Source organism: Dipodomys ordii, unplaced genomic scaffold, assembly GCF_000151885.1.
Source record: "Dipodomys ordii isolate 6190 unplaced genomic scaffold, Dord_2.0 Scaffold20, whole genome shotgun sequence".
NCBI classification, from domain to species: Eukaryota; Metazoa; Chordata; class Mammalia; order Rodentia; family Heteromyidae; genus Dipodomys; species Dipodomys ordii.
Genome location: NW_012267236.1, coordinates 6,296,307 through 6,319,290, shown reverse-complemented (window position 1 = coordinate 6,319,290; position 22,984 = coordinate 6,296,307). Strand labels below are relative to the sequence as shown.

Sequence of the window (22,984 nt, the reverse complement as noted above, 5' to 3'; positions counted from 1 at the left end):
GGGCTTCTGTCCCGGACAGCCCTGGAGAGAGGCACTTAGGAGAGGTTACCATTGTTCACCGGGGTAGGGGTAGGACATGGAAAGATGAGCCCCTGTGCCTTCAGACTCCTGTCCCTCCTTTCATTTGGGGCTGGGTTCTCTTGGGGCTCCCCCCCCGGGCCCCTCCCACCGCCCAGGGATTGGAAAAGAAGAGCATGCAGTTAACCTAAGCATCTTACACACAGCATCAGAGCAAAACACAGACAGGAAATAGCACAGGCACAGGACATGCATGCAGTGCATCCTGATCTGGGGGTGGGGTACGGCCAACTTCCGGCAGCCTCTGGGCTCCAGGAGGCTCTTTGGAAGGCAGCTGGGGACAGTGGCAGGCCGCTTGTGGAGGGTGCCCACTGGGGCCTCGGGAGAACAGTGGGAGCTCTGGCAGCTGGAAGGTTGGACAGAGAACCAGGAGCTGTTGAAACCATAGACCAGCCCTTTATAGAGAGGCCAGGCCACTGGAAGGGAGGCATGATTTTGGAGGAGTCTGGATTATCAGGTCCTTGGAGGAGCTCAGGGAATAGTCTGGAAAGCCAAAGCTTTGGGAGGGATCAATGATCTCCTGGGATCTTGATGCCGTTGCTAAGGAAGCCTGGAGGCAGGATGCTGGCTCGGAAGCCATCACCCTACCTCTGGCTGTTTGGGACCAGGCAGAGGGGAGCGTGCATTGAGTGCAGCCACATCCGGGTCCACACTGGGCATGGGGGAAGGGGTGGGCCAGGAGGGGACAGGGAAGGGAGGGGCCTAGGACTAAGAAAGGGGAAGGGAGCGACACCTTGAACATGAATCATGTTTACCTATATATCCTCCGCCTCCTCCACCTGAGGAGCACCCCCCTCCACCCCCTCCGAAACCCCCTCTTGTCTCCCACCCCCACTTCTTCATGGCCTGGGGGCAGGAATGTCCTCCAGCAGCACCCTCCAGCAAAGACTTTCCAGCCCAGAGCAAGGAAGTATTATCATTCCAGCCGCCTCCACCACCTGCAGGCGAAAGGGGGGGGGGTGAGGGAGAGAGAGAGAGAGAGAGAAAGAGAGGGAGAGAGAGAGAGCAGACACCTCCCTGAGGATCTGGCAAGGCTGGAGGTAGGGTACCGCACCTGTCTCAGTTTCCTAGAAAACCAGTAACATGCCATGGACACTAGGGAGATATGTTGGGCCACAGCTTGTCTGCGTAGATTGTGCCTTGTACCCTGCTTCCTTTAGAATCTGGGGACAGTAAACATGACTAAACTCCATGTCCTCCAGCCCCCAAATTGCTGCACCTTGGTTCATTCACTGCTTCCATTCTGACAAGAGCTGGAACCCCCGTTTTGCAGCTAATTGTCAAGAGCCTGCAGAGGTCAAAGCCCTGGGGTTTCTTGCCCGAGTCCTAGACCAGGTACCAGCTGGCTAGCTGTGAAACCCAGGCCATGGACTTTCCCACTCAGAGCCTCAGTTTCCTCACCTGTAGCTGGAAGATTATAAAAGCCACCTCCTGGCGTTGATATTAGGAGAGAGTGTGTGACATGTGCCACAATGTGCCAGGTTGAGGGACTGCTGAGAGTTCAGAGATGACTTCATGCCAGCCTGCTTTCCCTGCACCTTGGCCAGAGGTGCCCCAGAAAGGAGGGGGTGGTACCCAGGGACAATGGCAGCCACTGAGCTCTTGCAAAGGAAGTTCATCCATCAGTGAGCCTGAAGTGTGGTCACTGGTTGACTATGGATAAAGGGTGTTCTGGAAGAATTCTTGGCTGAGGTCCTCCCAGCCCTAGGGGGCAGCAGAGAGATATGGGAGAGCTTCAAATGGAGATGACTATGTCTTAGAAAGAGGCAAGAAGGTGGGTGTGGAATACTACAGGGCACACCAAGGCCCTCAGCTTTGGAAAGGGCAGGACTAGGGTTTTGAGCTTGGCATTTGCAGGGTTGACTGGCTTGGGAAGTCTCAGGTCAGCAAGGTGGCTTCTAGGGTCCCAGGACACTACCTGTCCTCCTGTCTTTGATAATACCACCAAGAGCCAGAGTTCTTGGCATCTCAGTGACCAGTGACTAAGATAGCTTCAGGGTAGAAGGGTGTGTGGTTGAACGGAAGCCTAGACCATTCTGGGGAGATTTCAGAAGGAGAGCAGGGCTTGTTGGGCTTTTACCTGCGGCTCCGGAATTGCCGTTGAGCCCTAGAACCGAGGAGTTATTTTCCAGTCTCTCTGGGTGAAATGTGTCTGTCTTTGCACCATAGGCTCTGCCACCTCCACCAGCCGCAATGATCAAGGGCACAGGTACTCCATCTTTTATCTGTCCAGGGAGGAGGCATTCAGAGGTGAAGAAACGAGCTAGGGATCCATGAGGAAGACTCTGAGCCCTGGTTTAAAGGCTTTATCCTGATTGTTTGCAGGAAAGTGGGGTGACCTCTCTACCCCAGTTTGTGGTGTCATAGGAATTCATTCTCACCAGCTCCTATACCATTTGGGGTTCAATCAGCACAGTAAAACCACTGGAGTAGTTGGGTGCCCTATCTTATACCTGTAATTCCAGCTACATGGGAGGCAGAGGAAGGATCTCAGTCAGAAGCCTTGGGGGGGGGGGTGGGAAGGGGAGAGTATGAGACCCTACCTGAACACTTACACAAAAGAGGGCTGGGGATGTAGCTCAGCTGGTAAAACACTTGCCTGTCAAGCTTGAGGCCCTGAGCTCAAATGCTCGTACTGCCAAGTGAAACTCCAAAACAAAGAAATAAAAAAGCCTAATTGTGGCACTTATGTATATATCTATTAATAGATTATAAATGGAACAAGGATGGATCTTGGAGCCTGCTTACCCCAGCCCTTTTCCTGAAGATTCTCAGAGAAGAGTGGTTTCTGTTGATTAGAAGATCTTGTTACCCTCTCCTTCCTCTCCATTTTTAAGCATTTCTGGTTCAGACCTTCCAAGGTCATTGAAGCCCTCAGCATCATTGTCGTTATGAGAGCACCGAGCAAGGGGCCCCTGCCTTTACTTTCTGATCTGGCTGCGGTAATGTCAGACAAGTTGACCTTAGGGTAGAAAGCTGACCCATGAGGGCCAGAGGACCATCTGGACCCCTGAAACAGGGTGGCAGAAGCTTGGCATGGTGCACAGGAATACTCTCTCTTGAGCAGATGGATCATATGTCTCTCTGGGTTTCTGCTTCTCAACTTTAACAGGAGATAAAGCATCCAAGAAGTTTCTGTCTGGGTTGTCCTGAGGCTATGGTACCGCCATGCATGCAGAGCTCTGCAAGCAGATCACTGCACACAGATTACTGTGCAGATCACTGCCCAGAGATCACTGCCTGTGGATCACTGCACACAGGGTCTTGGGAACCTGGCTGAGCAGACCTTGATCTCACCTTAAACACATATGTAGCTCCACCTCCACCACCTCCTCCTCCTGCCCACTCATGTACACTTCTGTTCACGCGGATTTCTTCTTCTATCACATTGTTCTCTCCAATGCAGACTTTCTGGATTAATTGGTTTGCCTGTAGAAATGAAAAGCACATTATGTTTATATCCGACCAGGGTTTACTACTTCCCAGCAGACAAATCTTGTATATTTCTACAGATAGGATCAGACTAACTCTCAAATAGGTTATGGTTGAGTTGAGGAGACAAAAGCTCATTTTTGGCAAAGGAATGACTAGGGAAGGGTCACAAGGACAACTTAGATGCAGAATGCTATGAGAATTTGGGAGAGAGAAGAGAGGCTCTAGAGCTAAGTGGTGGACAGGGAAGAATAGTCTCCCAAAGAGGTCTTTTAGTTGGGCCAGGAAAGATCAGAAGGGGGAAAGCCAGGTCATTTCAGGAGTGGAGAGCTGCCGAGCAGAAGCCCCAAAGGAAAGATGGAATAGGGTTCTGATGAAAAATACGAGTGCCTCTTTCCCAGAAAAGTCTACCTTTGGTTAGGTAGATAGCCCAGGAGGACTGGTTAGCATCCTGTAGGTTCCAAAGAAGGAAGGACAAAGGCCTCAGGTGGTGAGATAGACAGACTGGAAAGGGTATAAACTGAGGCAGGTAGTGGGATTGAACTGGACAGTCAGATCATGGCAGAATGACCTGGAGACAATCAGAGTTGGACTCCATCTCTGGGCAGTGGAGAGCCACTGAGATTTTTAATAAAAGTATAGCTTTAAAGCATTTTGGGAAGAGTATACAACAAACAAATAAGAACAACAATAACAACAACAAAACAAAATGAAAAAAAGTATCCAACCCACCAGCCAACCAGTCAACTCACCAACCAACCCACCAATGAACCAAGGAACAACAGTGGAGGAACAGACTCAGATTTCATTCCCAGCGCACACTGGGAGTCATCTCTGCCATCCTCCACATCCCTAAGTAGAGTTCTCCATCCTGTATGAGAGGGATGAACCTTGGAGACAGACGGCTTGGTCTCACTACCTACATTGGGGGACAATCTCCTGATCCTAGAGTGGACAGGAATAGTGAGTGGCCTAATATGGTGTGTCTCACACATTAGGGGTAGGTAATGGCTGTTCTATTTTATTCGACTTCTGTGCCTTCCAGACTTCTAGTGGGGGTCAGGTGCTGGGGATTCCCTGGACCCATTTTGGGAGTGTCAGAATCCTGGTGTCTTGAAAGAAAGCAATGCCTTAAAAACAGCCCTGCCTCCCTGTGGGATACCACAGCTCTGAGGACTTCTCTAAACATCCGAGGAAAATGACTTTTCTTTCACTGAACTGAAAAAAAAAAGCCAACAAAACATGAACTTTCCATCACATGCTGCTATGTAACCAGTCAGCACACATGGCAATTCATCTTGAGTCACTCCTTATGCTGAGGCATTCGAGGAAGCTAGCAATGGGGGCCAGAGAAATTTCCGGATAAGTGGCTGAGATGCAATTTGTTTTGTGGCATTTTTAGATCTAATGATGGAAATAATTGTGTGTGTGTGTGTGTGTGTGTGTGTGTGTGTGTGTGTGTGTGTATCTATGTGGAGAGAGAGAGAGAGATTGAGTAGGTTTAGTGTGGATGGAAGGCTCTGAGCTGCTATTGTAGAGAGCTAACATTTCTCTCCTATACGCCATCCAGTCTGGCAGTACACCGTCGGCAGGGTGACCAGGAAGCAGGCATGGGGAGCAAGTATAATGTGTTGAGATCAGGCCTAGAGGCAGGAGAGAGGATGTGGGTTGTTCGTTGGGCAGGGCATTTATTTATTTCTTTGTGACAGCATCTCTCTATGTAGCCTGGGTTGACCTGGAATTCACCATCTTCCTGCCTTATTGTTTCCTAGTGCCGGGATGACAGGTATGCACCACTATATGCAGTCAGAATGGGCTCTTTATGGCTTTTACCTCCATAAATGGAGGGGCTGGCTACCCAGTATGAGCCAACAGTATAAGAAGACCTGCTCCTAAGCACTGCCCTCTCTCCTCCTCTCCCAAGGATAGCACCTCTCTTCTGGAGACTGCTTGAGAGGGAAGATGAGGGTAGTGGGGCTTGAGGATGGTCTTGCATGTAACTTAGGTGGGGTCCATGCCAATGGCCTGTCCCTACTCCTTTCTTTAAGTTGGGAGGGGCAGGAAGAGGGTCTTGTGAAACAGTTGCATTCTCAGCCTGCATCTTGCTGACCCACCAGCGGTACCAATCTGGTGCTGGTGAGTCCATAGAATATTTTTAACTCAGGGCTTCGAGCTATCCAGGCAGGTGTTCTACCACTTGATCCATACTTCTAGCCTCATTTACTCTACATATTTCAGGCAGAGTCTCACTTTTTTTTCCCCATGTGAACCTGGACCACAATCCTCCTATTTATGTTTCTTCTGCATCTGTGATGATAGGTACACACCACTTTGCCCCAGTGTTTCATTGGTTGAGATGACGGGCTCTGGCAAGCTTTTTGCCTGGGATAGTCTTGAACTGTTATACTCTTAAGTAGCTAGGATTACAGGCATTAGTCACCCGTGCCTGGCTCTGATGCACTTCTTCATCTGACTCCCATGTCTTCATACTTTTGTAAGTACCCTTCTACCTTTTCAGTTCCTCTGCAGATCTCTTACTGGTTCTTCTTCTTTTTCTTGACTTCCAAATGCTGGAGATCCCCAGACTCTATCCTTAGTCTTTTTCTCCATCTGCCTCAAATCCAAGGCCATCTCATCCTGTCTGAACACTATGCTGATTTCTCCCTTGTTTCTTTGTCCACTAGATCTCTGTCCAAAATTCTAGTGACCGGTCTGTTTCCTGTTGTCCATATGAGATTTGTACTTGGCAGAATCTGACAGACTTTTACAATCAGCAGGTCTGACCTTGGTATGACCTTACCCCCAATGAGTTCCCCAACCAAGGGGATGGCCACTCCCTTCTTCCAGGGGTTCAGGCATAGCTCGTGGAGACATCTTTGACTCTTTCTATCTCTCAAATCTTATCAAATCGGGCAGGAGATCCTTTTAAGTTTCACTCAAAATAGGCTCAGAACTCAACTAATAACTCAATAAAATATGCTCAAAATTTACCTACATTGTTACCATCCTGGCCCAAGCCATTGTCATCTGTTGCCCAGATTAATGCAACAGCTCTTAAATCCATGGTGTGTGTGTGTGTGGGGGGGAGGGGGGTGTTTGGTCTATTTGTCAAAGCTCAGTCAAAGTGAGCCTTTTATATCACTATTTAACTCAACATCCCCCAGTGTGGCCTGGATATGTTCCAGTGGTCTGATTCAGCTTCATTACCCCTGATCTCTCTTATCTACCTTTCCTTTTGCTCCCTCATTCCATCACACAGACATGCACACTGAGTAGCCTTGGCCTTTTCCCAGATAGTTCCCACCTCATGCTTGAATGCAACCTCTTTGTGAGCAAAGAACTCTTTTGAGCATTGAATACATGCCAAGTCCCTGCAACAGTGACTGGCCACCGTAGGTACTCAATGCTTATTTACTGAATAAACTGGAATGAGTCAAGAGCTATCTGACTCATGGGCTGGCTTTTCCTGGTATCTGCCTTGCACGTGATGGTAGTGACAGGATTTAATTTAGATCGATGCTTCTGCCCCCTAGGGGACACAATGGAAAGGGGGCATTTCTTTTTTTTTTTTTCTTAGCAGTATTAGAGATTGAACTTGGAACCTCGTGCTTGCTAGGTCTGTGGAGGCATTTTTGATGGTAATTTTTTGAGACTGTACTGGCATTAAGTAGGTAAAGGACAAGGAGACTTGTTAGATAGCCTATAATGCAAAAAATACCAACAACATCTCTATTGATTTAAACTCATGGTCTAAATAAGGTTTGGAAGTAACTGGAGGAACAGGGGTTGAGTGAGACTCTCTCTCTTTCTCTCTCCCTCTCTCTTTCTCTTTTTCTCTGTGGTGTGTGTATAAGGGGGCAGTTTCCAGCACCTGGAGCCTATTCCATGTACGAGGTACTCAGGGATGGCCAGGCAGGCACAAAGGAAGAATAATTATCAAACAAGCAAAGCTGTCAAATCCTACAGTTGTATCTTCAGAACTTTTCTGTAGGTTCCAATTTTCTAGAGAGAATTGGAAATGGAGTTAGTGCTTGAAGACGTTTTTTCTTCCTTGCCAAACATCTAGAAGGGATGACTCTTCCCATGTGCCCATGCTATGTCCATCCCGACCAGCAGAGGGAGCTGTCTTCAGACACTGGCTGAGAATCGTCTCCTGCCTGTTTGGGAACTCTTGTGCATTCACAAAGTTTAGAGGAAGTAGGCTGATTAATAAAAATGATAAAGTGCAGCAAACCAGAGGAACAAGTAGATTACAATTGAATTAAAAAAAAGACACAGTCCTTTGAAAAGACATAACTGATTACAATCCAATCAAGTAAAAGTCCCTTGTAGAAGTCAATGCAATCTCTCTGCTTAGATGAAAGAATTACATTAGCACTCAATAAATTCCTGTGAAAATTACAGCGGCCTGTAATTTAATGACTTAATATATTATAACAGGTTGGAAAGTCCTGATTATAGTTGCTAAATAAAAGTTGGAGTGGCGTTATTCCTTAAGTAGAAGGTTGTGCCTGTCAAGCTCAGTCCTCGGGCTTTGTGTTCACGGCAAGGTGGGTGGCTGGGGGAGGAGGGCTGGGCTGCACTTGCTGCTTTGTGGGCACCCAGCCTACAGGTTGGGAGTTAAAGAGTTCTGAGTTTCTTTTGTGGAGCTGAACTGCTTTCTTGGTGTCTAATCTGTCCTCCCAGGATGTTGGGTCAGTTCCTGGGGCATTGGGTGGTAACTCCCTGTCCCAGCCTTCTTCTTGTGCTGACCTTTGGCCCTGCCCAAGCAAGGACTTGTGCCCTACAGGGTGCTGAGCTCCTGCTAGGCCCAGGCAACACAGCCAGCATCCTGATGCCTCCAACGCAGGCAAAGGAAGGCACAATGGAAGTGCCAGGGGTTTATACAGCTGCTGCTGCTGAAGTCCTCACTGTTCCATTCTCCTGGGTATTTTAGACCACTCTGGGCTTTCTCAGATCCTGCTGCTGGAGTTTGCTCTTTTTGACAGCTCTAGAAATCCTGGTGGGATCAGAAACACAATCAGAGGCTGTCTCTGGGATTACAGAGACTTCTGGCGATGCACTGTAAATAGAGATGGGAAAAGGGACCATAGAAACTGAGGCTGGAGCAAGTGTAAGGCACAGCAAAATCAGAAGCCCAGAGCTCTGGGCCATGCTGTAAGTGGTTTGGACAAATTCCTACTCCTCTGTGGTCTCCGTTTTCCTCATTTGTGAAAGAGAGGAATTGGGCTATAAGGTATTCTGGCTCCCAGTCTGTGCTTTTTATGCTTCAGTCACACAAATAATAAATGTCAACATATTCTTTTTGTACTGGTGTCATACATTCTTGATTAAATTTACCCAATTTAGTCCCCTTCCCAGAAGTAACCCCTGTGAACTCTACCTTTCCGAACTTATTTCTGTGCATGCATGTATACCTAAATATAACCTGGAGTCTGAGATCTTGAGCTTAATGCAAAGCGACTTACTCCCCTCCCCCCATATTTATAATAATATGATTAAAGATGACAGTGTACTAGCAAGCAAGTTTAGGAAGACAGCTCTAACTCACATTTCCATGAAGAAGAGTAATCACAGATAGGAGTCAGATAGGAGTCATTCAGATAGGAGTCAGCCCTTTAGATTTTCTTTGTGTGTGTGTGTGTGTGTGTGTGTGTGTGTGTGTGTGTGTGTGTGTGCTGGTACTGGAGCTTGAACTCAGGGCCTAGGCACTGTCCCTGAGCTTTTTTGCTTACGGGGAGTGCTCTACCACTTAAGCCAAGCTCCACTTGCAGCTTTTTGGTGGTTAATTGAGGATAAGAGTCACATAGACTTTCTTGTCCTGGCTGGCTTTGAACTGTAATCCTCAGCTCTCAGCTTCCTGAGTAGCTAAGATGACAGGAGTGAGCTACCAGTGCTCAGCATCCCCTGACTTTTTAAAGTCAATTCATCAAACCTATGATTTGGCCTTGGCACCTGTGGCGATATAAAACATTAAACCCAGACATTGCCTACAGTCTCATGTATATTTTGGCCCTGCAAAAGAAGGGCATCATGGTAGAATGAGGGTTGCAATCTGCTCCCCCTGACTGTGAGCTCCCAGCAGGGATGCAGCAGGCGTTGGTTCCCTGGGAGGTGAGTGCAGGGGACTCTGGGAACTGCCCTGGTCACTTACACTGGGGCAGGCATCCTCCCCTTGCTGTCCAACCAGGATGTACAGTGTGTCGTCCTTCTCCAGGTTGAAGATGCCCAGCACAGACACGCCGTGGGACCTCATCATGGTGTTCTTCCCGCCTTTCCCACCGGCAGCTCCATAGCCCGAGATGCTGCAACAGAACATAGTTCACTGAGTCCCAGTACAGGAAGAAGATGGATCCCTCCTGTCAACCCAGTAGCTTGGGTGGGGGAGGAGCGGTGTGAGAGGTGGGGACAGACAAGCACATCATCACTGTGTCTGAGCTCTGACTCACATCAGCCCGGTGGCTGGGGCCATGGTTTCCCAAGAATCTATTGTGAATTTCCCTGTCTAAGATCAAAAGACTCATGTGACTTTAGAATAGTAACTTAACCTCTCTCTTCCTTTTCTGTATCATGAAGAAACTAAGAGAACTTACATCCTATTCCACAAGTGTTAGAGAAACGGAAGGAATTCCGACGCGTGTCTTAAGCATTGTGGCTGTGGCACAGCAGGTGCCAGGATTCCTTGTGAGAAGTCTGAGGAATGGTGGGAGTGGCCACTGATTTGATACGTGGATTTAAGGTCTCCCCCTGGGGTCTGGAAACACCCAGTGATAGAGGAGAACATGTTTATGAGCACCACACTGTTTGCTCCCACCCACCAGCAACTCCTTCTGGAGTAATCTGTGTACAGACAGCAAACAACCAATCACAATGAAAATAAAAACAGAGGGTGGGGAGGTGGGGCTATATCTGCTGCTGCTTAAATTGTTGAGACAAGAATGGAGCAAAGAGGAGAGGAAATGGAGCTCAATTCCTGAACTATGTCAGAAGAGCAGCCTGTCTTAAGAGCAGCTAGTATACCAGCTGATGAATGCTAACAAATGTCTCCGCAGAGACCAGCTGCCAGGCAAAGGGGCTCCAGAGGAAGTTCATGTCCCTGTGTGTTCAGATCCAAAGACCTTTATGAGGAGGGAGGGATGAGAGACAGTTTTGTTCACATGTACACATGATGGCTGATGTGCAGCTCTGGGGAATGCTTGGGTTCCCAGCATGCAAGGCACCTCCTGGGGGCAGAAGTCATGTGGACGCAGACTTAGTTAACTCAGGGAAGGGAAATGAGAAGGGGGACAGTGGCCATGGGTATGTGACTTCCAAGAAAGTGTGTAGGCTGAGGGCAGAAATGCCCACAGGCCCCAACTCTGTGCTGCTTACTCCGGGGCTGTGGATGCTCAGAAAACTCCTGCACATGGCGGAGGGAGCTTTTACCTGGCTTATTGCTGTCTGTCATTTGCATTCATCTGCATACATTATGAATAATTTTGAACCGCTCCATGTGTTTAAATTTAGCCAAATGATTATCTTTTAGACGTTGTTTGTTCCTGACTCCCTTCTTCCCCCTTGAGTTTTCAGATTTCTCTTGTTCTTTCAACCAAATCTGACCACCAGCTCTGTCTAGGTCTTGACCTGGTAAGGTGGGCTGAGTTACATACTGGTTTTAGTCCCCACTGTTGGCTGTGCAACTTGGTTAAGCTCTCAGAGTGCCTTTGGCTTCTGCTACCATGGAAGAAAGTGAGGACAAGGACCCTTGCTTCACTGGTGAGGAAACATGTGAATGTGAACACACTACAAACTGGTGCGAAGCCAAGGGCTCTGGACTGGGCTCAGATCTATGGACTCCAGAGTCAACAGTAGAGTTTTGCTACTAGGTGTTGGAAACTGGACATTACTTTCCTGGTTGCTGGCTGGACCCTTACATTTCCACCTCCCTCCAGGCACTGACCTTGAACTTGCCCCTGAGTCAAGAAACATATCTATTAGCTGGGTGACCCTCTCTGAGTCCCTGCTTCTCTCTATATAGAAGGGAAATAATAATAGCTGTGAACATCAAATAAAATAGTGCCAACTAGGTGCTGGTGGCTCACACCTGTGATCCTAGATACTCAGGATGCTGAGATCTGAGGATTGAGATTCAGACCCAGCCCAGGCAGGAAAGTCCATGAAACTCTTATATCAAATTAACCATCAGAAATCTAGAAATGGAGATGTGGCTGAAGTGGTAGAGTGATAGATTTGAGCAAAAGAAGCTTAGAGATAGTACCCAGGCCCTGAGTTCAACCCCCAACATGGTACACACACACACACACACACACACACACACACACACACACACACACATACACACACACACACACAAAGGTGCTTATCAGAGAGATAATTCCCTGTCTAGAGGAAAGCTAGCAATGGACTAGCCACTATCAGGACTCATTTCTGTCATCTTTTCATTTCTGTCCATTTCTTCCAAGGGTGGCATATGGGAGGCAGAGAGGCTGAATGAAGCAGAGGCCAGCAAGAGGCAGATCAGGGCAAGGCCAAGGGTACTTGGGGTCAAGGAGCCACTTCTGCACAGCATTCAGAGTAGCTAGAACCAGCAATTCTCAGTCCCTAGACCCTGCAAACTACATTACACAAATCTACTCTGGAATAATAGCCTCTGAAACTCACTCCTCAATCCTTGTAAACAATTTCTTTTTGATGGTTGACAAATGACAAGAAATTAATATACCTGCCACTCAAGCGGGGGAAAATGACTCGCAGTGATTCCAATTTGCTGGAAATTACAAGATACTGCCCTCGACGAGTTGATGCTGTAATTTTTTTTTTTTGTTTTTCCCCTTGTCTAAATCCATGTCCCCTGGTCAGAATGGATGTTTATTGGGTTTGCATTTTGTATTATTGACTGTGAGCTATTGTTACCTGATGTAATTGAGTTGTGAATCTTTTTTAAGTAAAGAATTAGCCGCAAATCAAAGTGGCCGCCTGCTGGATCCTGAAATGACAGCACAGCTGGTGTGGAGCCTGTTGGCACTGTCCTGTCCATGTGCGGGGGAGGGGATGCTAGGGGGAGGGGAAAGAGAGGGATCTCCCCCCACCCCACCTCCAGACGTACAAAGCACATACTCCTTGCCTGCACCACCCTCCAGATGTCTGGCAGACCTACACCCAGTTCTGGCCTCTGCCTCTAACTCCTGGTGAGACCTTCCCCCTCCCTCCTGGGGTGTTGCTTTCTTCATTTGTCAGAGGGGATCTTACAGCGTTACTGGGAGAACACAGGAGGTGTGGGAGTGTACCCAGACATCATCAGTAGGAGGATCATCGTATCCAAATGGGTCACTTGGGCAATCAGGTGACAACCCCGAAGGCCAGTGTTGAAGGGGCTGATTGTGGATACTCCTTGGTAGAGGCCACCCACTTCCCTTCTTGTTACAGCCATAAGAGAGCCTCAGGATCCACGTTTTCCCTTAGCACCTGACTGATGGAGCCATAAGCATGGAGAAACACCAGAGCTGGCAGGGACCTCAGGGTTTGCTCTGTGAGCCCCTCTCTCCCCCCGCTGTGCCCCATCCTGCACTTGGTGAGGCTGGAGAGAGGGTAGGCAGCTTTCAAGATCACATGGGGACTGACCTTCACCTGTTCACCCTGCACCCTCCCTTCCCCATGCGCCTCCAGTTTTCATGTCCTTTATAGTGGTGGCTATCTGTTACAATCACTGAGCCAACTGATCATGCCTTGGGATCTATCTTCTACTATTGTCTAGAACTTAGTTGGAATTGTGCACTGTTACTGAGCACTGTTACTGTGCACTGTCCTGTGGTTTGTCTAGAGGTTGTGAAGCTCTGGCACCTCAACCCTCTCTGTGAAGTCTTGAAGCACCTACTCAGTGCCCACCACATGGTCGGAGCCCATGGCTCAGTGCCTGTCATAGAGTAGGGCCCCCACAGCTCAGTGCTGAGCGCACCGTGGCCCAGTGGGGGCCCCACGGCTGTGTATGGGCGGGGCCGACTTATCCAGCTGCATGTGCCAGTCCCTGGAGCCAGGTGGGAAATGAATGTCACTGAGGGAGACCATCAGAACCAGCTGTGGTGCAGGTCAGCTGGCTCCAGCTGGGATCTGGGGTCTCCTGTGCACAATGGCTAAAGCTGAATGAACCCTGTGAGAACTGCTGTCGGCAGCCATGGCTGCCTTTGACGAATATTTTTATATGGGATCCCTGAGGGCCAGGAAGAGGATGGAAGTAGGGAGGAGGGCTGGAGGGGGAGAGAAGTATGGGAAGTCACAAAGAAAGGAGACAGGCTGACATCTACTGAGTGAGGACAGCCTCGTGTGGGGTACCTCACCCATACTTTTCCTAAATCCTCCCTGCAGTCTCCAAGTTGGGCTCTGTCCTCATTTGTTTCCACTTAGTAAGAGGCCGAGGTTCCCCTACCTCTATCTAGCACAAATCTCTTTCCCAGTGGCCTTCCATCCCCTCATCGATGGCAGCCACTCATTGGGAACACCCTAGAAGACATGATTGTCTTATAGAACAGAGGCTCCAAGTCCTCCCACCATCCCCAGTCCCTCTCACTGCTACCCAACCTTGCTTCTCCAGCCCAGTCACATTCTTGCAGAGTAGCTGTCAGTCACGGTTCTGGGTTTCTAGTTCTCAAGCCAGGGATGTGGGCTTTGCCCTGGGTACTCCCTCCCCAGCGCATCCACTCAGTCTCCAAATCCTCCCCCCCCCCCGCCACACACACACACTCAGGCCTCCCTCCACCTTTCTCCTCTTCCCCATCCTTGTTTCCTTTCTCATGGTCCGCCCTTTGCCCCGATGCATGCCTGGACCATGACCACTGCCCTTTCTGCAGGCAGGAAGCTCACTCCCACCCTCTCCTGACACCAGAGGGAGCTAAAGGCATTTGGGAGCTGCTGAGGCTTTGGTCTGGGTGGCCTCCAGCCTGAGCACCTGCAGCTCTGCAGACCAACTGTGCTCCAAACCTGGGCTGTTCCGTTCTGTGCTCTCTTCCTTCTCCTGCCTCTCTGGAGGGGGCTCTTCTCATCTTCTGACTGAACTTAGGATCTTCCTTGAGGAAGCCATGCATGAACTCAGGTTGTGGGAAACACCTATCCCTGGCCTCTGATAGCAGTCAGTACCTTGTGCAAACATCCATTTCAGTTATTTCTCCATTACAGGAAAATGCTTGCCCCATGTCCCCCTCCCCTCCCCACCAGGGCTGCGCCTCCTGCATCTCACATGCTTTTGTGTGCTGGATGTCATGCTCAGCATCCTCTGAGGTGCTAACCATGCTCCCTGAGACGTGCAAAGCAGGAGGAAACAAGTCTAGGCACAAGAACTTTGAAGACTGCACTACCTCTTACTGTTTGGACAGAGAAAGAAGCCAATCTAGGGCAGAGAAAGCAGGACAGAGGAGAGATAGGGACCCAAGGGTTATACTAGCTTGGGGTCTCCGGTACCCCAGGCTGTGAGCAAAGCGGGTAGGAGGGTGGGGCGATGGGCCCTGGATAAAGTCCCAATTAAGGTTGCTTTCAACTGTATTCATCCTGAGGAAGCCCCAAGGATGAGGAAGTGACACCCAGCTTGGTACACGGTCTGTAGTGCTTGCTGTTAGCACCCTTCCTTCATGTCCTTGACCTCCTAGTGCAGGTCCCCGGCAGCAGCCAGGCAGCACCAGTTGAGTGCCACACTTCCAAAGAGATGGATTTTGCAAGGCAAGTTTTGAAGGATCTTTTTCTCACTTTCTCTGTCTCGTTCATGTTTTCTCAGTTGATGAATTACACTTACTTCATCATAATAATTACCAAGGAGAAAAAGTTTTCCAGGAAAGGGCTCTGACTTCCCAAGGTGGGTAATTTGATTTGATAACCTTCTGATAGAGTCTAAAATCATTTACTATCTGGTGTGTGTGTGTGTGTGTGTGTGTGTGTCTACTAAGTAATTGTCACCAGCAACAGTACCAAAGGTCAAGAATATCTTTGGTTAAAACATAAAGATTGCCTATGCCCCCCAAAACATGTGTTCAACAATGATAAAAACTCAAACTCAATGTGCTTTCTTTTGCTTCTCTCATGTTGATATGGGTCTATCCTGGGCCAGATCACAGTGTTTCCTTTATTAATTTGAGTATGTCAACATGTCCTGCTTCAATAGCACAAATGCTCCTCATATGTATTTCTAACAAGGAAACCACCTGATGATGCTAGGGGCTAACAAACAGCCTCAGGGCTTCACAGAAATTGGTGGAGACAGTCCTCTAATTCTAGCTGGGCTAGTCAGTGCCGAGTGGCAATACGGTGGTACTTCATGCAAATGAGAAACCTGACTAGACTTCGATCTGACCGTGATTAATGATAAATGGGAAAATAAATTAATTATTATGTAATAAGTATAGTTTGTCTGGCAGGCCAACTCTCTCAAAGCTCAGGGCCTATCTGAAGGAGTTAAAGATATGAGAAACAGAAAAGTCAGGAACTACTGGATGTGGGATTGCTTGGTTCCTGGAAATGCTTTCTCTGCCTACCATAATGTGCAGGGATTGTGCTAGGTGATTGTATGTCACAATCACAATCAGGGTGGAGGAACCCTTCTCCCCCTCCCCCTTCTTCCTGCTTCATTCAGATAGGAAGTCAAATCTATAGGTTTGGAAGTGGGCCTGACATGGGGGAACATAGGCCCAAAGGACCCCCACGCAATGCATCTTTTGACTATGAACCTTTGTAGGAGAAGCAATAGGGGAGACCTGGCCAGTGCAGGGTTACAGGGGCTGCAGGAGGCAATGTGCTTTGTTGGAGGCTTACTATGGCAGTTCCTGCCCCCTCACAGCACCTCTCCTTTCTTCTTTATATTGCATTTGTGTATGCGTGGTGCCTCAGGTGGTTGGGCCTGGCTTCCTAGGCTCGCATGGAGGGACAGGGATGGTGGAAAGTTCCTATGCCCACTCCCATCCCCTGCCGTCTGCATGCCTTCTCCAGAATCCAGATGTAGGTGTTCCATTCAAGAGCGCAGACTCTGAGCTCTAAAAATCACACCTCTGTCACTCATTGGGTGGCCCTAGATCTATGGCTAAGTTTCTCTATATGAACACATGGGTATAGCAGGAACCCTAACAATGCCACTCACCTTACTACTGAAGCAGGAGAAACCCTGGTGGTCTTCATCTAGCTTTCAGTCCCTATTTCCCAGGAATCCTTTCCTTTCTCACACGGACTCCCAGGGGTTCCACTGGTAGGAAGTGGGGTCTGGCTTGCTTGATGTATCAGGGCAGGGATGACTTGGGGAGGGGAAGGGGACTTGGAGCAGCTAATCTGATTGTAACCAAACCTTGTTATCACGTTCCTGTGCAGAATGTCATTTCAAAGCACTTAGGGCTGTCCAGGAACACATCTGCCAGAGGGATAGGACTATCACAGGATGTGGTAAAGGAAAAACAGAAGTAACCTGAGAAGTCTCTTTCCTGAGGGGAGAGAGGTGGAGGGGGGATAAAGAGGTGGGGGGACAGGAGCTCAATCTCACTGTATTTAGCTACTGGGGAAGTGTGTGTGCATCAGCAGTGCTTGGTACATCCAGTACTGCGTGAAGGACTTGCTACACCTTAGATGTGTAGGGTTGGAGGCTGGTTCTGAATGGCAGCTCATTCTTCCATAAAAGGCTTATTTGTTAAATATGGCCTGCCGTCCCAGCCTTGCCTACATTATAGAACTCACTGAGAACCATATAAGCCTGTTTAAGCTCTGGTCTTACGGAACTCACAGGGTCTTCAAGGCTGTATCATTTAGTAGGATCACCTGGAGACCTACTAGAAATTCAAATTCTCAGATCTCACTCAGATCTTGAATCCTGGTCTTGGCCAGCCTTCTACCATTATCTTTGTTTAATACCATGGCCTCTAGGTGGCACTGTGGAGCTAGGCCTCCACCTGGGGCTGAAGGTGAGGATAAGGATGTAAGAGGAATGAACAGTGGAGGGCTGGGAAATGAAAAGAACATTAGCTTTCATGTGTATTGTGGGATCTTTAGTTTTCCAAGCATGTTTTACATACATGGTCTCATTTGCCGAGCATTAATAGTCTTCAAATAATGGTCCGTGGGGCTGGGAAGGTGGCTCAGTGGTAGAGCGCTTGCTTTGCATGCCTGAGGCCCTGGGTTCCATTTCTCAGCACCACATAAGCAAAAAGAAAAAAAGCCGGAAGTGGCGCTGTGGCTCAAGTGGTAGAGCGCTAGCCTTGAGCTGAAGAGCTGAGGGACAGCACCCAGGCCCAGAGTTCCAGCCCCACAACTGGACCCCTCCCCCCAAATAAACAAAGAATGGTATACCATAATTCCAATTATTAGTAATAAATCAGAGTCGAGCTCATGCATGTATATTGTCTCTACAGTGTGTGAGCTTCTTGAGGAGAAAGGACACGTTTTTCATTGTTGACATATTTCATCTCCAGCCTTCATACCCCACAAGGGGCCCAGATCTGGGGCCCTGGGCCCTTGGTATGCTCAGGTGTTCTGGGGCATATGCACGCATAGCTCAGACCCCTTCAGGAGGGTGTGTGTGTCCCCCAAATACGCACCTGTAGGTATCAGTAGCTGGCACTTTCCAGATCTGAATGCCCTTCAAGGGCCCTTCACTCCCAACAACCACGCTCAGGTTGGAGTTCTGGTAGGCATTGTTGCACTGGGCCTGTGTGGGGCCGTGGGGTCCGCTGGCACCACAAGTGGTGAACAGCCAATGCACTGTAGCACAAAAAAAGAGAGGCAGTCACTTCCTCATCCTGGTCTTTCCTCCTCCCAGGGCCTCCTCCTGGGGCTGCATGATCCCTGGGCTCAAACGTATGTTCCAATATGGCACTAAGGTCAGGTCATGAAACCCTGACTAACCATTCAGACTGGAAACTTCTATGCAGAGCTTGCTATGTGCCTCACCCTGGGTCAGATACCAGGGAGAGACCAACATGGAGCAGACTTGGACTCTGGCCTTAAAAAACTTCCAGCTTCTGAGAGAAACTAAATGGAACATAACCAACCATCTGAGCTTCCAGAAAGGAGCAACGTTTCCTTTCAGATGATGGGAGCATGAATAGTGTCTTAGTATTCTTTTTTTCCCCCTTAATTGTAAAGGTGATGCACAGAGGGGTAACAGTTACATAAGTCAGGTAATGAGTACATTCCTTTTTGAACAGTTTCATCTCTTCCCTCATTTTCTCCCAGTTTTTCCTTCCTGACCTCCTTCCCCTACAAGTTATATAGTTCATTTTCAACAAAATGTCTAGTGAGAATCACTGCTGCATTTGTTCATCCTTTGTCCCATAATTTCTGTGCTCCCTCTTCCTCTCCCCCAAACAGATAAAACTTACATACCAGACAAAAGGTATAGCAAAAACAGTTACAAAGGAGAGAGAGAGAAGAAAGCAAAGTAATAAAAAAATTCTTGTTCCCATTTTTTGGAGTTTATTTTGATAAATATCATATGATCATATACACATAGTTATTGAGGCTCTGTGATCTTCTCCTAAGAATATTCTCCTTTGGTCTGATTGAATGAATGCTTAGAGTTACATATAATTTATCATGTCCAAGTATAACTTTTTATCTTTTACCATCCAATGTGTTTTCTTGTAGATTTAGAGGCACAATCTAGTTACAACAAATGAGGGAAACCATGCTACTACACTGCTGGTGGAAATGTAAACTTGCTCAACCACTCTGGAAAGCAGTATGGAGGTTCCTCAAAAGACGAAACAGAGTTTCCCTATGACCCAGCAATTCCACTCCTGGGCATTTATTCAATAGACTACAAACAAGGCCACACTAAAGCTGCCAGCACAACCATGTTCGTTGTAGCATTATTTACCATAGCCAAAACACAGAATCAACCTAGATGCTCCTCAGTGGAGGAACAGATCAAGAAAAATGTGGCATATACACACAATGGAATTCTATGCTTTCATTAGGAAAAATGATATCACACCATTTTTAGGGAAATGGAAGGACTTGGAAAAATTATATTCAGTGAAGTAAGCCAGACCCAAAGAAACATAGGTTATATGGTTTCCCTGAGTATTCTTTTGATCTTACCAGCAGAGTCCTAGGTAAATCACAGGTGATTGATCTGAGCTACTGTGATCGTGTCTAACTGACTTCTACAGGTTTGGCCTCTCCACATAGGAACCTTGTAGCTTGCCAAGGATGGAAAAGTAAATTGGACATAGGGTCAGTTGCATGTCCCCACCATTGGTTTAGGAACTCAGGTAGGTGGGAGTCCTAAACCTCATACTTCCTGGCCATAGATGTGTCTATTAGAAGCTCAGGAGCAGATGTTTGACAGGGCAGGACTCAGATTCCTTATTACAACCGAGTTGGGCTTAGAAATGCAGAGTACTGTTAAGGCTTGCTGTTCAGCACAGATTATCAAAAATGGAAAACAGACCTGTCATTTTCTCCCTCTTTTCCCCAAATGTTTAACCACTTTCTACTGTACCCCATGCTTGCCCAATGTCTTTAGGTAGCTTTCTGTGGGTGCCACCAGAGACAAATCCTTCTTAATTATTCTATTCTCCTCTCTCCAGATATCTCCTTGCAGATTTTATCTCTCAGCCAGGCTAGACCTGAAGGAACTCTCAAATCTCTTGTTGACCACAATTCTAATTGTTTTCTTTTACAGCTTACAAAAACCTAAAGAATGTGTTTTTGATAAATTACTTTTACTTAAAATTTTAAAAAAGCCTATTATCAGACTGCCAAAATTACTTCACTTTAAAGAGAGATGAAGTCAAGTGAAAAATGATGGAAAACTCATTTATCAAATAGAAAAATGGACAGGAAAATTAATTTGAGTGTACAAAGCTTTGCTCACCAAAACATGAAAGTGAACATTTCATGAAGACCTTGAACTAATGTAACAAGGCAAATAGAGATTAACGTGCCTTGTCAATTGCAAGCAATCCCATTAAGAGTATGCTGGGTGTGACTGGTACGCTGAAAACAAGGTTGGCTGTGGTGAGCTTTTGTGACTGGACCTAAGGTCAGGAGATGAATAGTCCTAATAGAGTCAATGCCCACAGACCCTCCACACTGAGTACCATGCTGCATATTGTTCTCATGAAGATATCCATTTCTATTTGGTTTCTGAAGGTCATTTCAAGGGCAAGAAGTCTATTCACTTGTGGTATGAACAGTTCATGAATTGTTTTCTATCCATTTGTGTGATTAAGTGGGTAACTCTGTTCATTGCAAGGTCTTCAGCCAGTTGCCCTTACCTGCTCCTGAGCCTAAATTATCTGTGTTGATCTGAACCGCAAGGGTGTAGTGGAAAGATCATGGGCTTCAAACCCCTGAGTTTAGGGAAAGTTTGATCAGTGAGACACTCTAGGGCTTTGAGATAGCTCACTGGCATGTTCAAAGAAGCAAAGGGGGTGTCAAAGGTCACCAGGAGGCTCCCAGACTCCAAAACTGTGAATTGCATCTAAGATCAGTGTTGTCTCTGACAACAAGAAATGTAGCCAGGTAGTTTCAGTGACTGAATCCCAGACAGCAGCAGCTGAGAGTTTGAACTCTGTAAATTGGGGATAAGGCTTGGGGTGGGGGAGAGGAGGGGTGATGGGGAAGAAGAGAAAAATCCCAGAAAGTGAGCTGAGAAATCCCCCTCTCTCATTCTCTCCAGCCTGAAATCCATTATGCAGACAGTCTGTGCCTGTACCGAGCAGCCTGGATTTGGAGCATCCTCAACCTGGAGACAGATCCTGCAAAGATAACACCTATGTATTTTTTTTTTCTGCTGAAGGAGATGGGTAAAGGCTTGGCATCCTGCTGCAGCCTCTCACCTACAAGGAGACCCATTTCCAACGTTAGCCTAGATTAACTGACATTGCTCCAGAGATGCTAGGTTTCTACTTGGTAGGATTTCAGGTGAGGTAGGAATGGAGCCATGGGTTTTGGATTTCAATGAGCGAAGTTTTCTTCTGATCCTGGATTTCCCTCCTGACTAGCTGTGAGCTCTGGGCTAGATCATGTGACCTCTCGAAGCTTCTGTTTTCTGATGAGAGCATACCACCTGGTCCTTAGACTTCCTGCGACAGTGCAACGATGATCTAAGCAAAGTGCTTAGAACAACATTCTGCATTAGCGATGCATAGTGAATGCATTTAAGAGATGTATAACTTCATGTAAAATTGGGAAGCAGACATCGGATCTCAGGCTTTATGCCCCCATACTCCTTGGAGGAGGGGTGCTAAAGCCATTTCTCAATAAAGGGACCAGTATTTTCCCACTGCAATGGACAGATATTAGTCTCAAGTGGTTTCTCTACACACCATTTTGGTTTTGTTTTCAGCAATTTCTTCTCTGCATGGAAACATCCAGAGAGGAAAACTTTCTAAAGTGAATTCCATGAGACCAGAAGATTTGTCATCCCAGGTCAGACTCCCGATTCATCCAGCCAGAATCCCATTGCTCCCAGTAGCCTTTGGGGCAAGTTCTCTGTTCTTGTGGACAAATCTGACCCTCACAAATCTGCCCAGCTTTGTTGGCAATCAATCGGCTTCCATCAGCACCACCTCTTTGGAACGTGGGGTTTCTGAGTTTCTTGCTTATTGTTCCAGGGCTATTTTTTTCTTGTGTGTGGGCTCATGTTCAACCCCATCTATTGGCTCAGTTTATTTATTCTCTCTGGAGTCTTGTAAGTGCTGCACAATTTCATGGTAAGGTAACACCTTGGAGAGAGCCACTTGAAATTCATATTCCAAGGCCCTGAGGATTCAGATTTGGTAGATCTGTAGTAGGGATGAAGAGGCCATATTTGTATTAAATAAAAGTTTCTCTGACACTCAACTAGATTTTTATAGTATATTGTCCTATCTGTGAACAAAGAATATTCTAGAAAAAGGAAGCAACTTTCCTTGGTTATCATCATTGTAGAACGAGCTGGGATGGTGCATTACTCCTTCCCTGCCCAGGAGTCCTTTGGTGGTGATCAAGTCTTTCATCATTCTGCCTTGGAGGCTCCAACCTTTTCAGATTATCACTACACAAGTCCCTGGTCCTCTGTGTCATTTTGGAAACCATCTCTAATCTGTATTTTGAGGTGAGTCCACTAGAACAGTGGATACTTGTCACTTTGCATAAAAGGATCATTGCTATTCTGCTTTATTTCAAGTGTACCAAAGAAGGAACTTGCTGGAAGCAGAGTCAAATCAGTGAGGCGCTGCTCTGGGCCTGGTGGAATTAACCATTGTGGAGCCAGAAGACTCCACAGTAGGCATCTGGAACAGTAGATGCCAGAAGCAGGTACTTCAGGCTGAGTAGACGTGAGCTCAATCCTAAACTAAGGTGGATTAGCACCAGAAGAGGGGAGAAAGATGCTGGGTTGTTTTTTTGGAAGAATCACCAGAATAGAAGGCACTCTGTGTGTGTGTGTGTGTGTGTGTGTGTGTGTGTGTGTGCACAGCATAGATGAAAGCAGGCAGGTCTAGAACATGAGACAGGAGATTGAGCA

General features: G+C 47.4%; 1 protein-coding gene across 1 annotated transcript in view; it reads right to left on the bottom strand.

The window, feature by feature from the left end:
- Alk (anaplastic lymphoma receptor tyrosine kinase) overlaps positions 1-22,984 on the bottom strand; it is a 716,643-nt gene that overhangs the window by 37,611 nt on the left and 656,048 nt on the right. Inside the window, exons 12-16 of the mRNA XM_013013560.1 lie at positions 18,066-18,228; positions 9,665-9,815; positions 3,376-3,507; positions 2,159-2,303; positions 834-1,016 (exon numbers count right to left, since the gene is read on the bottom strand). Of these exons, the coding sequence (XP_012869014.1) occupies positions 834-1,016; positions 2,159-2,303; positions 3,376-3,507; positions 9,665-9,815; positions 18,066-18,228 (774 nt within the window). The remainder of the gene's footprint in view (positions 1-833; positions 1,017-2,158; positions 2,304-3,375; positions 3,508-9,664; positions 9,816-18,065; positions 18,229-22,984) is intronic.